We start from the raw sequence: 12,769 nt of genomic DNA, 5'->3' as shown, positions 1-12,769 counted from the left end.
GTTCCCTTCAGTCCCTTGTGTTGATCAGTAGACCAGAGGGAGGCATAGTCTCTCGGCTGAAGGGGATGGGAAATCTGGTTTTTGGATGCCTGTGGGGTAATCTGGTCAGCATGCTCCCTGAGGAGTTTTTGTAGAAGAGTGAAAGCAGGTATGTAGTCATGGAGGGGAGAGGATTGTTGGAGTGGCAGATTGCTCAGGAGGAAAGGCCTGCCATACATAATCTCAAAGGACTTAAAAAGGATGGAGCTTGTGGAATGGCTAATAACCTGGTTAGAGCTAGGGGTAGGACAGTGACCCAGGATTGATGTAATTCCAAGGCGAGTTTAGTAAGGTGATTCTTGAGAAGCAAATTAGCCTGTTCCACCTTGCTTGATAACTAGGGATGGTAGGGAATGTGGTTTCCAGGTTATTCCCAGGGAACGAGACATCATCTGGGTCACTTTAGAGATGAAGGCCAGACCATTGTCTGATTGGAGGGTAAGGGGGAGGCCAAAGCTGGGAAGGATGTTTTGGATTAGACAGCTAGCCACTATATCTGCCATTTCCCCTGCAGTGGGAAAAGCTTCTATCCATCCTGAGATGGTATCTATCAAGACTAGTAGGTACCTGAACTTTTTGCAAGCTGGCATATGGGTAAAGTTTAGTTGCCAATCAACCCCATGCCAATCACCTCTATGTTGGTGGGGTTTAAAGGAGGGAGGTGGGAGGCCCCCACCCTGAGGGGAAACAGCAGTGCAGATGGGGAAAGATTGGGTGACTTTTGTGAGAAGGGGAAGGAGTTTAGGGTGAAAAATGAGGCGTTCAAGAAATTTATAAAGTGAGCAAGCCCCAATATGAAAGATATTATGTAGGTGTGTCAGGATGGACGAGATCTGGCCCTCTGGTAGGCAATACCTGTCCCCAAGAATCATCCATCCTCCTGAGGTTGGAGTAGCCCCTTTATCTGAAAGAGATTTATGCTGTTGAGGGGTGTAGGAAGGCACAAACCTTGATGGAACCAAAGAAGACAGGTTAGCAGCATGATATTGCCATATGTTGGCCTCCCTAGCCACTTGGTCAGCCAGGTCATTGCCTCTCGCAATAGGATCAGTGAGAGGTTGGTGCCCCCTTCGATGGACTACAGGTACGTTGGCAGGAAGATAAGATACCTCCAACAATTTAAGGATTAGTGGACCGTTAATAATGGGGGTCCCCTTTGTGGTAAGTAGTACTCTTTCTTTCCAGATAGAGGCATGATGATGGAGTATATGAAAGTCATATTTAGAATCTGTGAAAATATTTATTTTTAAAAATTTTTAGCCAATGTTAAGGCTCTGGTGAGTGCTATGAGTTCTGCCTTCTGTGAGGTGGTGCCAGAAGGTAAAGGTCCAGACTCAATAAAGCCTGTGAGGGAGACAATAGCATATCCTGCCCTGTGGGATCCAGTAGGGGTCAGGGTTGAGCTGCCATCCACAAACCAGTTTAGATCTGAATCAGGTAGGGGCTCTAGAGAAACCAAGGGGGCCCAATAGGTGAGTCCCTGGAGGGTCTCCAGACAGGAATGAGTGAGTGGTGTGGCAGAAGGGAGGAGCGAGGTAGGGTTAAGGGGAGGGCAGGAGTCTAAAGTGATTAAGGGACTTTCAAGGAAGGTGACATGAAAGAGTTGAAGCTTAGATGGAGTAGGAGTGCTAAGAGAGGAGTGGGTGAGGAGGTCCTTAAGATGGTGGGGGAAAGGAACAGAAATAGGTTGGCCCAGGGTAAATTTAAGACCTTCCTGAACCAGGAGGGCTGCAGCTGTCAGGGCACAGGGACAAGGCTGCCATCCCTTGATGGTGGTGTCTAGTTATTTTGAGCGATAGGCCACGAGGGCAAAGGCAGGTCCCTTCATTTGTCCAAGGACCCCAAGAACCAGTCCCCTATTTTCAGTTACATATACAAGAAATGGGGATCCTAGGTCAGGGAGGGCTAAAGCTGGTGCCTCTAGGGAGGCCTTCCTGATGGCATGGAAAACCATTGTGATTGGTCCCAGGGGCTCTACAGGTTCAGAAAGGTCCCCTTTGTTTTAGGGAAATGGGGTCTTCCATCTACCCCCACCACAGAGATCTGTGAGGGAAAAACCTTACCAGAGTAGGAGGGAAGGGCAGACCATGAAATAGACTTACCAGCTACTGTAGTCACTACTCTGGGCTCCTCCATAGTGATGGTTATTGATGAGATGGGGGCCAATGAGCCAGGGCCCCCATCAGCCTTTGGCCAGCAGGCCCAGAAGATTGTTGACAGACTCCTGCAAAGTGGATGGGTTGGCGAGGAGAGTGGCCTCTCTTGATGTGACAAAGAAGGACAATCGGACCTCCAGTGACCTCTCTGTCCACATTGAGGGCAGGGTCCTGGTGGTGGTTGTGGGTTGGGGCATTGTTTGGCCCAGTGTCCAGTCTGTCCACATCTGGAGCAGGGTCCTGGCAGCTGATGTTGTGTCGCAGTGGAGCCAGAGATTGTCTTCTTTGGAGGAGCCCTTAGAGCTGTGGCCAGCAGCTGGTATTTTTGTTTAGACAGGGAAAATTTGTCTGTCTTAGCCTGCTCCTCCCGGTTATTAAAGACTTTAAATGCTATTTCTAACAGATCTCCCTGGGGGGTATCCAGGCCCTGTTCCAGCCATCTAAGTTTTCTCCTAATACCATGGGCAGATTGTGAGATGAAATGATGGTTAAGCATAAACTTGCCATCTCTGGAATCTGGATCGTATCTCACGTACTGTACCAGGGCCTCAGTAAGTCTAGCCAGAAACTGTGCTGGCTTTGTGGAGAAGAATCCTAATTTTTTCTCTATTTGGGACATATTGTTAAGAGAGAAAGGGGTGTGGACTCTGACAACTCCCTCTACCCTGGTTACTGTCAGCACTGTCTGAACGCTGTGGGTGTGGGGTGGGCATGGCTGAGTGGGTTCCCAACTGCTCCTGCCACCCCAGGCTTTAGCACTGCCTGCTCAGGCCTCATGGGCCCCGAGCTGCCTGCTGGGCCCCTCACCCCTCACCCCTCACCCTCCTTCACTCGCCGGTGGGCCCGGTGCTGAGGCTGATGTCCATTTGAGGTGTGGGGGTGGGGCATCCCCATTCCTTGCAGCTGCAGCCAGCGACAGCCACCTCTTGAGAACAGGAGGGGGAGTGGGGGAGGGAGGTAGAGGGATCGCAGTCAGTGGGAGGGGTTCTTGCCAAGAGGACCTGGTGTGTCTGGCAGGGAGCATAGAGGAAGGGTCAGGCACAAAGAACAAAGAAAGCTTAGATATAGGGGAGTTCTGACCATTTGCCATTACTTTAGCAGAAGTTATCTAAATCTCTTAAAATATTGAAGTCTAAGGTTCCTGTCTCTGGCCAGACAGAACCATTGTCTAACTTGTACTGTGGCCAGGCAGTGGTGCAGAGAAATTTGAGGCATTTAGGTCTGACAGAGAAAACTGAAGGTCTTAAAGATTTCAGAAGGCAAGCAAGGGGGTGAGTCAAGCAGGTTTAGAATTGAGGGTGCCCATTTTTAATTAGAGGGATGAGGAAGAGAATGAAAAAGGCAGTTAGTGTGAGGAGATAACGGAGGAAATGAGAGCTGAAGAGGGAAGTGAGAAAGCCGTGGGCATCTCCAGGGAAGAGGTCGGGAGTGAGGCTGACACAGACAGCGAGTGCCACAAGGAGAGCGACTGAGAGGATGAGGACAAGAGGAAAGAGGCATGAGAGGAGAGGCGTGCCAAATCATTGTGCGGGGCCAAAGTCCAAAGAGTCGTCCCTCTGTGGAGAGGGTCCGGAAAATGAGAGTGTCTCAAAGTCCCTAGGGGCAGCATCCTGTGACTAGGGAGGGGAAAACGTGGGCTCTCCTGACATCCTGGCATGATTTAATGAGGAACAGGAGATCCAACGACTGTATGGCATGGAGAAGAAGGAGAGAAGGAGGGAGAGAGGGAGAGAGAGAGGGAAAGGGAGGGGGAGAGAGGGAGAGAGAGAGGGAGGGGAGAGAGGAAGGGAGAGAGAGGGAGGGAGAATGAGGGAGGGAGAATGAGGGAGGGAGAGAGAGGCAGAGGGACAGAGATGTAGAGAGAGGGAGGGGGAGGGAGAGAGAGAGGGAGAGACAGAGGGGGGGGAAGAGAGGGAGAGGGAGAGGGAGGGGGAGAGGGAAAGGGGGAGAAAGGGAGTTCCTGATGGCCAAATTGATGGTGAATGCAAGAGCCTGTATCCAGTGGCTGGTCCCTCCAGAGTCCTCAACACCATACCCCAAATAGGTGATCCGAGTCATGGCACCATATGTTAGATAAAAAGGTGGCAGGGGTTAGGATCACCACGAAACAGAGAGAGGACTCTGACAAAGCGAGAGTTTACTTTGGGGTTAGTGGGGCTAACTCTGGAGTGAATGAAAACCAGCAGTCTAATGGCTGCAGAGGGGTAGCTTATAAAGGGAAAAGAATGTGGAAAAAGAGAATATTTTTCTGCTGTTCGGGGCTGTTTTGGAGCACAGGGTTCTAGGAACCCATTGTAGCTACAGGGCTTGGGAAACCTGTCTGTCAGCTTGTGGAGCATGCTCTGGTGATCAAAATGCATTGGGTCATTAATTCCTGGAGCTGCTTTTGTCAGCTTACAGTTGGCTGGTAGTTGGCTGACTTTGCTTCTTTTAGGGCCTATGGTTTCTGGGTCTGGGGTCACCCGGACCTGAACCCTATCAGATTCCTAAGTTGCTGGAGGCTTTGGTATAATCTTTATAACTTTTAGGTAAGTATCCACAATTCATTCTCTACATGGTTAGAGTGGTAAGGAGGTAAAGGAGGTTCAAAAAATGTTACCTGAAAGCATGTATAGTGCATGTATACATAATCAAGTGCATCTATTTGTTGTTCTGATGTGGGAAAAGATGATTGTGGTGTGAGTGTAGGAGTGTTTGCAAAAATCTTATTTAGAATCTAGGGCCCAAACTACCCATCAACCTGATTTCACACTTGAGTTTTTTTCAGACTTTAACCAGTCCTAATATAGAGAGTGAGGATCACAGGGTTTACATCTAGAATAGTTGAGATAATAACTCTATGTCATTGCAGAGTACTGTCTGAGAAGAAGGTCGATGTCAAGCTGATGAGCCAGAGCAGGCATTACTGCAGTCTGGGTCTTAGAAGCTTCATAGTGGGGGCCATGCTTTTCTTTCTTTAAACTCAAGACCCTTGGGAGAGGCTGCTTAGAAAGTGAAACGTGTGACCAAACACATGTGGACACTAATAATCCTCTCTAGGCCGAATTAGCAATGATAACTAAATATATTGAGCACTTACCATGCCAGCCATTTGCATACATTTCCTTACTTAATTCTGACCACAGCCTTGGATTTTAGATACCGTTTTAGTTTTTCCAAAATCATGTAGGAAGGGATGGGACCAGATTTGAACCTCAAGATTAAGATTTGTGTTGTGAATAATCTTACAGTATTATCTACTAGGATTTGGGTTATGGGAACTTTTTGGTATTGAAAAGATATTTTGATATTTTTAAAAAGCTGGAATGGAAAATCAATCTTAATTCATTTATTAGGGCCAGTTAATTAGTACTGGGCACCTGTATGGGGAAGGATGGCAAGGCCATCTCCAGACCCATTGAGAAAGGCTATTTTGGCTAATTTATACTGTTAAAGTAGAGGGAAAGGGTAATAGTGTTAAACTGTATTACAAGAAGCTGGAGATATGGTTCCGCGGTTAAGAGCAGAGGACTTGCAGAGGACCCAGATTTAGTTCCTAGCACCCACATGGCAGTTAACAACTGTCTATAACTCCATCTGATTTTCTATAGAGAAAAGCTTTATTATAATGCTGACCAAATCTGGATGAAAGTCTTTTACTCTGAAGTGTCAAGAATGTTTAAGAGTTATCTGCCCCTCTATAAGGAGTTTTGTATTTTTCCGCAGTGTTAAAGACAAGGACATAGAACTAGAACGGGAACACATGGATTCACAATGTGTTCCAGGAGACCTGACACTCTCTTCTGGCCTCTGCAGGCACTGCACACACATAGTACAATTACATACATGCAGGCAAATCACTCATACATGGAACTAAAGAGATGGCTTAGCAGTTAAGAGCACTGGCTGCTCTTGCAGAAGACCTGGGTTCAGTTTCCAGAACCCACATGGTGGCTAATTCCAGTTCCAGGGGATCCGATGCCCTCTTCTGACCTCTGTGGGCATTGTACAACATGGGTATACTTACATACATAAAGGCAATATACTAATACACATAAAATAAAAGTAAATAGAATACATTTAAAAAACACTCATACACATGAAAAAAATCACTGCAAGAAGATTCTCAGATTATTGTAGGTTAATCTTTTGGATTTATCAAAGGGGAAACTGTGTCCCATTTTGGGATAATTCCTCTCATCTGGAATCATGCTGTTAGCTGTTAGTTAGTCATGCTGTTAGATTTCTCCTCTGTTCTTGTCTTCTTGAAGGAAAGAATATAGCTGAGAAACATAGAATTTAAGTGGAAGTTTATTCAGCAAAGCAAAGTGAGTAACTCCAGAGAGAGAATGGAGCAAAAGGACCTCAAAGGGACAATCTGAAGTGGGGGCTCTGGATTGTTTGAGAAGTTTTGATGAATATTTATTCATCTCCCTTTTCTTCCTTCAAGTTTTTGGGGGCTTTTATACTCATGTGTGGGTAAATGGAAACAAAAGGCAAAACAGCACATAGGTGACAATTAAGTAAAAGGTACATGTGAGAATTAAGCAAGGTAGCATATGGCCACAAAGGTTCTAGGAATGTGAAAACTTTGGAAAACAAAGACTTCCATCCTGGGCAACCACAGGGGGCAGGATGGGAGACTCCTGCTCACCTCCCCACACCTGTCTCTTAGAGTTTTCCCTGCTGCACAGTTTTGCAATGTGATGGTAATTAAGAACGGTTCATCTCCCTTTTAAGGTATTTCTTCCCATGATCTGCTTGAAAAGGCTGCCAAGACAGCGGATGTCAAAACCACAGTGCAAGTAGAATGAAACTAGGGTCTTTTAAAGATGCAGGCTCTTGGTTAGTGCAAATATGTGACAACTGGGAAAGTCTGCTGGATGTCTTGATTTCTGAGATAGCAGGAAGCACCTGACTTTAGCTTCAAAGATGCTTAATCACAAAGGGGAATTATGACAATTAAGAAGCATAGCTTCCAAGACTCAGCTGCAGTTTTCCTTGGTTACTTCATATCTAACTCTGCCAGCATGCCTAGATTGTGAGAACGCCACACTGAGCACCCATGTATACCAGTTCCAGTCTTATGCCTTTGTCTTTGACACTGTGGAAAAATCCAAAATTGTCCTTGTAGAGTGTTCATTAAGGGCAGATAACTTTCAAACATTCTCGTACTTTTGAAATGACTTGAGAGTAAAATACTTTCATCCAGATTTGGTCGTATTATAAAGATTTTCTCTATAGAAAATTAGATTAATTCTTGAAGACTTTAGGACTTCAGATGGTTAATACTTCAGAGAGGATTCACCACAGAGTCCCTCAGTGACAACAAGAACTTTTACTTAATATTTACAGAGACCTCTCTCTTACATACAGGAGAGGGCATAATAGCAGCTCCCCCAAAGTAAGATGGCTTACAGAGAAGAGAGAGTCAAGAATCCAACTGTCTATTGGACAGAAAACTTTGGTATCAAGGGAGATGTGAATGCTATTTTATAATTCTTGGGACACATAGGCATAATCAGAGATGGAGACCTTGCGGGGGCAGCATGGATATTCCTGCCAGTCATCACACAGGAGAACCAGTTATCAGGTGAATGAGATCCTTTATAGGTTCTTCCTCAACTCCAGACTAAGTGTTGTTACTATGTCTGTATTCACTGACAGACAAGGAACAGCATTGTTCCATACTTTGTGTGTGGAGAGGCTTCTGTGAAGCAGGATATTATGCACAATTCCTGAGAATAAAAAGTTTGAGCACTTAAAACAGCAAGCTTCCTGCTGGGTCTGGTGGTACATCCCTGTCATCCCCACGCTTGGGAAGTTGAAGCAGGAGGATAGTGAGTGCAAGGCTAGCCTGGACTACATAGTGAAACTCCGCATTAAAAATATTTTAAATTATGTACGTGCATTTGTGTGTGAGTATGTGCATATGTGTGTGGGTGCTCACAGAAGCCAGAGGCATCAGCTCTCCCAAAGCTGGAATTATAGGTGATTGTGAGCCACCCTGTGTGGATGTTTCAACCTGAACTCTGGTCTTCTACAAGAGAGGTACATGCTTTTACTACCGAGCCATCTCTCCAGGGCTCTGCCTTTTTAATAATTTAAAATTTTTTTGTTGTTTTGAAAATTTCATATATGAATACTGCACCTACATAATTTCCATCCCTCCCTCTCCCTGTCAATTTTGTGACTTCTTTAATTATTACTTCATATGTGTGTAATTATATATATATATGAAACATTGCTGAGTCTATTTAATGTTGCTCATATGCACATGTGCTTAGGCTGACCACTAGGGATTTGGATAACCTATCAGGGAGCTTGTCCCTCGAGAAAACTGATTCTCCCTCTCTCATCAGTCATAGATTACCTGTAGCTCTTCATCTGGAGGTGGAACCTTGTAAAACCCTGTATTAAAAAAACAAAAACCACCCAACCAGTCAGCCAACCAACTAACTACCAACCAACCAAGCAGCAATGAAAACCAGTCAACTTCCAGTTTTTCAGTAAACTATTTTATCAGGCAAATGTCATCTATATTGCCTAATGATCTTTGTCTTACACTATAAACTGTAAACTCAGTGCTTTTTTTCTTCCTTGAAATCTGAGGCAGGGCACCCTGATCTCTGGGACTTTTCTTGATCTCTGATCCTCTTTTCTTCCTAAAATGGATGAAGTAGGCATTTGGATATCCCAGTAAAATAGTCACACAATGAAGTTTTGAGACCCCACACTGTTTTCGGTCACTGTTATTCTGCAGCCCCCCCCCATATTGACTGATAAGATTATTAATCTCTAGAAAGTTTAGAGAACCAAGTAGATGAGTTTTGTTTCCTTCTGTGCTTGTCCTTGACCCAGGGAAAAGTGGCTCAGCAGAGGTGTCGTAGGGAAGCTATGGCTAAATGGTCTAGCCTATGCTGCTACCAGTCTGTCTACACCCTGATGTGGGAATGACAGAGTAGCCAGATTGAGGACACTGAGTCAGCCAGTGTTCCTCCTTCAATGTGCACTGATGGATGAATGGATAATTTGAGTAACACACACTAATTAAATGTAATAACAGTGTATGACTGCAAAGAAAGCAACTTCTAATTCTGAAAACCATGACAAGCCAATAGGAAGCAAAATCTTTGCAAAGGAGCAACAGCTCTCATCAAAGAACATTTTATTTTGTAAAACTGTGAAGTTGTTTGCAAAATGTGGACAGAATTATTGGTCATGTGGAACCAAAATCACCTGATGTTCACTGTACTGTGCTGAATCTAGCCCAAGTACATTTGTAGGTATAATGGCCTTCTGGTTTATAATGGAGTTGTTTTGTAGGCCAAAAATAATGAGTTCACTCTGAGAGGTCTTCTATATTTCATGATTCATATATGCATTGATCTGGACAACAGAACTTTGTGGGAAAGAAAATCATGAGCCCTGTGCCCCCTTAACTTCATGTCAGTACTGGTTCTCAATTACATTTTCAACACAGGGAACCACAACTTTCTTCACCAAGAGCTATAAATAATTATGTGAATATTGAAACTGTTGGAGGGAATGCACCAAGAATATTGATGGGGGTGTGTCTTGGTTTGGAATTCTTCAAGAAATGCTAGCTATTTAGTTGAGAAGGCAGAGACACAGAGAGAGAAGTGCTTTGGGTGGGATCAAGAATCTACATTATGGAGCATCTTTAGAACCATCCAGCATAAATGTCTCGCCTAGAGTGAAGGGAGTAGAGGCTTTGGGAGCTTAAGTGATCTGCCAAGGTTACAGTTATACACAGCCTCTATTTTCTAACACTTAGGTCAAGGCACTTTCTGCTACTCTTTTCTCCCCCTCTCCAACTGAACTACCCCTTAAATTAAGAACAAACTCTGTAGGAGTATTTCTCAAAATATAGTTCACAGAGATGTTCTGTATGCAATACATAAAAATTCAATAAAACAAATTTAAAAATAAAAATAATACAAAGTAAAAATATAGCCCACAATCACTTATGTCAGAGTCACCTTGGATGCCTTTAAAATGTGCATTTCTGTATTTCATTCAGATCTATTGAATAAAACTGAGGCTTGGGTATCTTTCCATTTTCTCCTCAAAGATTCATCTGTACATTATGTTTCTGAATCATTCACCTAGGGCCTAGAAACAGGCGTGTGACATGTAGCAAGAAATGGCCATTAACTTCTAGCATCATTGAATTTGTCATGAAGATACAGTCATTCAGGATTCCTTGATGATCTTAATTCCAGTCATGTGGTGAACTGAACAGAGCTAATGGTGCTCCTGTTTGTCTAATGTCTGCTTTGGGCACAACTATTAATATTGGCCACTGGCAATATTTATCTGTGGTGCATTGCTCTGTTGTACTTACTTGGTGGAAGGTAAATGAGTGTTTTCCAAGCACCCCTGACTGTACAGGCCTACTCCAGTCTCTGTTGATACACAGTGCCTGGCCTCAAAATGTCTCACAACGAATCCACAAATAGTTCAGTGAGAGTCCTAATTGCCTCTCCATGTAGGTAATTATTACTTCTGCCATTTAAGTGAAATTTCAGTACATTGCTTATAGCAACAAATTTAGGAGCATATTTGTGCTGTACCTGCTTCTCTATTCATAGCATAGATTGAAAAATTCCATTTGTGTTAGGATATAGCTCTGAACTGTCCTTCAGCATGAATTTGATAATAAATAAACTAGCATAATCACATTTTCTACCTTAACATATATGAGACTTAAAAAAGCAAAACAGACAGCCACACCCCTCCCTTACACCCAATTTACCCTCCACAGGGAGAGTTCTATGTTTCATGGCAGACTGGTAACTGAGCAGTCCTATGGATGACTTAGCTATTAAGCATGATGTCATGGCAATTTGGAAACGTCATTACAGAGCTGAATGGGCTTTGTGGTATGTTTTGCAGCATGCTCTTTCTGACAAGGCGTGTGTGAAAGCCTTCGATCCAAAGACAACCTGCTTACAAGAGTGCCTAATCACCACCTTCCAGGATGCCTACTTTGTTTCAGAAAGTTTTGAAGAAGCCAAAGAAAAGATGAGGTAAACTTGCTGTCCTTCCTTCTATGCAAAATAACTTTTCTTTTCTTTTTTGACTGTTCTTTCCTTTTATCTGTCTAGTTTTTGCATCAATGGGGATTGATTATTCCTTCTATTTCTGTTTATTCTACAGGGACTTTGCAAAGTCAATTACCCGCCCCTTCTCAGTATACTTCAATCCCTACACGCAGAGTATTGAAATTCTGAAAGATACCAGAAGTATTGAAAATGTCGTGCAGGACCTACGTAGTGATTTGAACACAGTGTGTGATGCCTTGAACAAAATGAACCAATATCTGGGGATTTGATGCCTAGAATCAGGGTTGTTGTCAGCATGATCTTTTGGGGGCTTGCCAACAATTCAGTCAGTGTTATCAAACATCAATAACTTTCTGTGTCATGGCTTGGCTAATAAGCATGCAATTCTGTATACATATACCTATATATAACTTACTGTCTTAATATATGAAAATGCTCTAAGTAACCCATGTAGATAACCACTCATTGTTTGAAAGATTGTGATATGTTTTAATGTCTCAAATAGATTTGACATTTCTGCTCAGCTGACAAACTGCATCTTAAACAAAATGTGTCTTTAAAATTTGTAGCAATTGTACTTGCACAATTCTGACGTATGACCTTGTCTTCCTTGAATCCGAGCCTTTCTTCTCTGTTCATTAGATAAAACGAAAATAGTAGTGAAGTAGTTTCCATTTTCAAAACTATCAGTGTTTTCACAGTATTATTTGAGATAAACTGAGAGTAGTTCCAACCTTCTCATCACAAACAAAATGTTCAGTATTTTACTTCAAAAATTGTTGAGAAACAACAGTTGGATTGATTTGGGGCTAAGTATTTATATAATGCAAGAAAAGAAAACTTTTTACAAAGAGGATGTATAGGTTGCACTGACCTCATTGAAACTGATTTATGGTAAGTTTCCTGAAGTATTTTGGAAGGCAACATTTCCAGGAAGAATATTAAGGAATATTAAACAGTAAAGCAAAAGTTTTAATATTATGAATGTAATGTTGGAATAAAGTCAATTATCATCTCAGGTGTTTGACTCATTTTCCTAAACTGAGAACAAAACACCATAGGAATTTAAATGTCATCTCTGAGTCCAAAGATGTGGAAACCAAGTCAGAGAGAAAGAGTTTGCCTACAGTGGGGCAGTAAGGTGTGCACCAACATCCAAAGCCCACTGCCTTTTTATTTTGGAATGACGACAAGTTCACCCTGGTGTGCCTATGTGTTTATATGTAGTCAGAGAAAGGAAATTAATGCCTATCAAAACTAATGCTTAGCTCTAAAACTGGTTGGCAACAGGATATATATTTCCCTTGACAGCCCTAAACCAGGTCAGATTTGGGGACAGCTTTATGTAAAACAATAGTGATTTGCAACAAATTTTCGGTGGGCCTTGCCATAAGAGAAAAAAATCAAGTGGCTAAGTGAACAGATGAGGAGCTTCCCAGGTAATAAGTTTAATCTTCTAATGGATTCTCTCACCAAACAACCACAGTTCCCCTCGATTCTGCCTTT

The 12,769-nt window shown here is 43.2% G+C and overlaps 1 protein-coding gene across 1 annotated transcript in view; it reads left to right on the top strand.

The window, feature by feature from the left end:
• Tph2 (tryptophan hydroxylase 2) overlaps nt 1-12,216 on the top strand; it is a 116,595-nt gene extending 104,379 nt beyond the window's left edge. The window contains exons 10-11 of the mRNA XM_008834551.2: nt 11,094-11,227; nt 11,358-12,216. Coding sequence (XP_008832773.1) covers nt 11,094-11,227; nt 11,358-11,532 — 309 coding nt within the window. The 3' untranslated portion in view covers nt 11,533-12,216. The remainder of the gene's footprint in view (nt 1-11,093; nt 11,228-11,357) is intronic.
• The last annotated feature ends 553 nt before the right edge of the window (nt 12,217-12,769 follow it).

This window comes from Nannospalax galili, unplaced genomic scaffold (assembly GCF_000622305.1).
Source record: "Nannospalax galili isolate Female #2095 unplaced genomic scaffold, S.galili_v1.0 scaffold76, whole genome shotgun sequence".
In the NCBI taxonomy this organism is placed as follows: domain Eukaryota; kingdom Metazoa; phylum Chordata; class Mammalia; order Rodentia; family Spalacidae; genus Nannospalax; species Nannospalax galili.
This window is presented reverse-complemented; position numbering and strand designations above follow the sequence as displayed.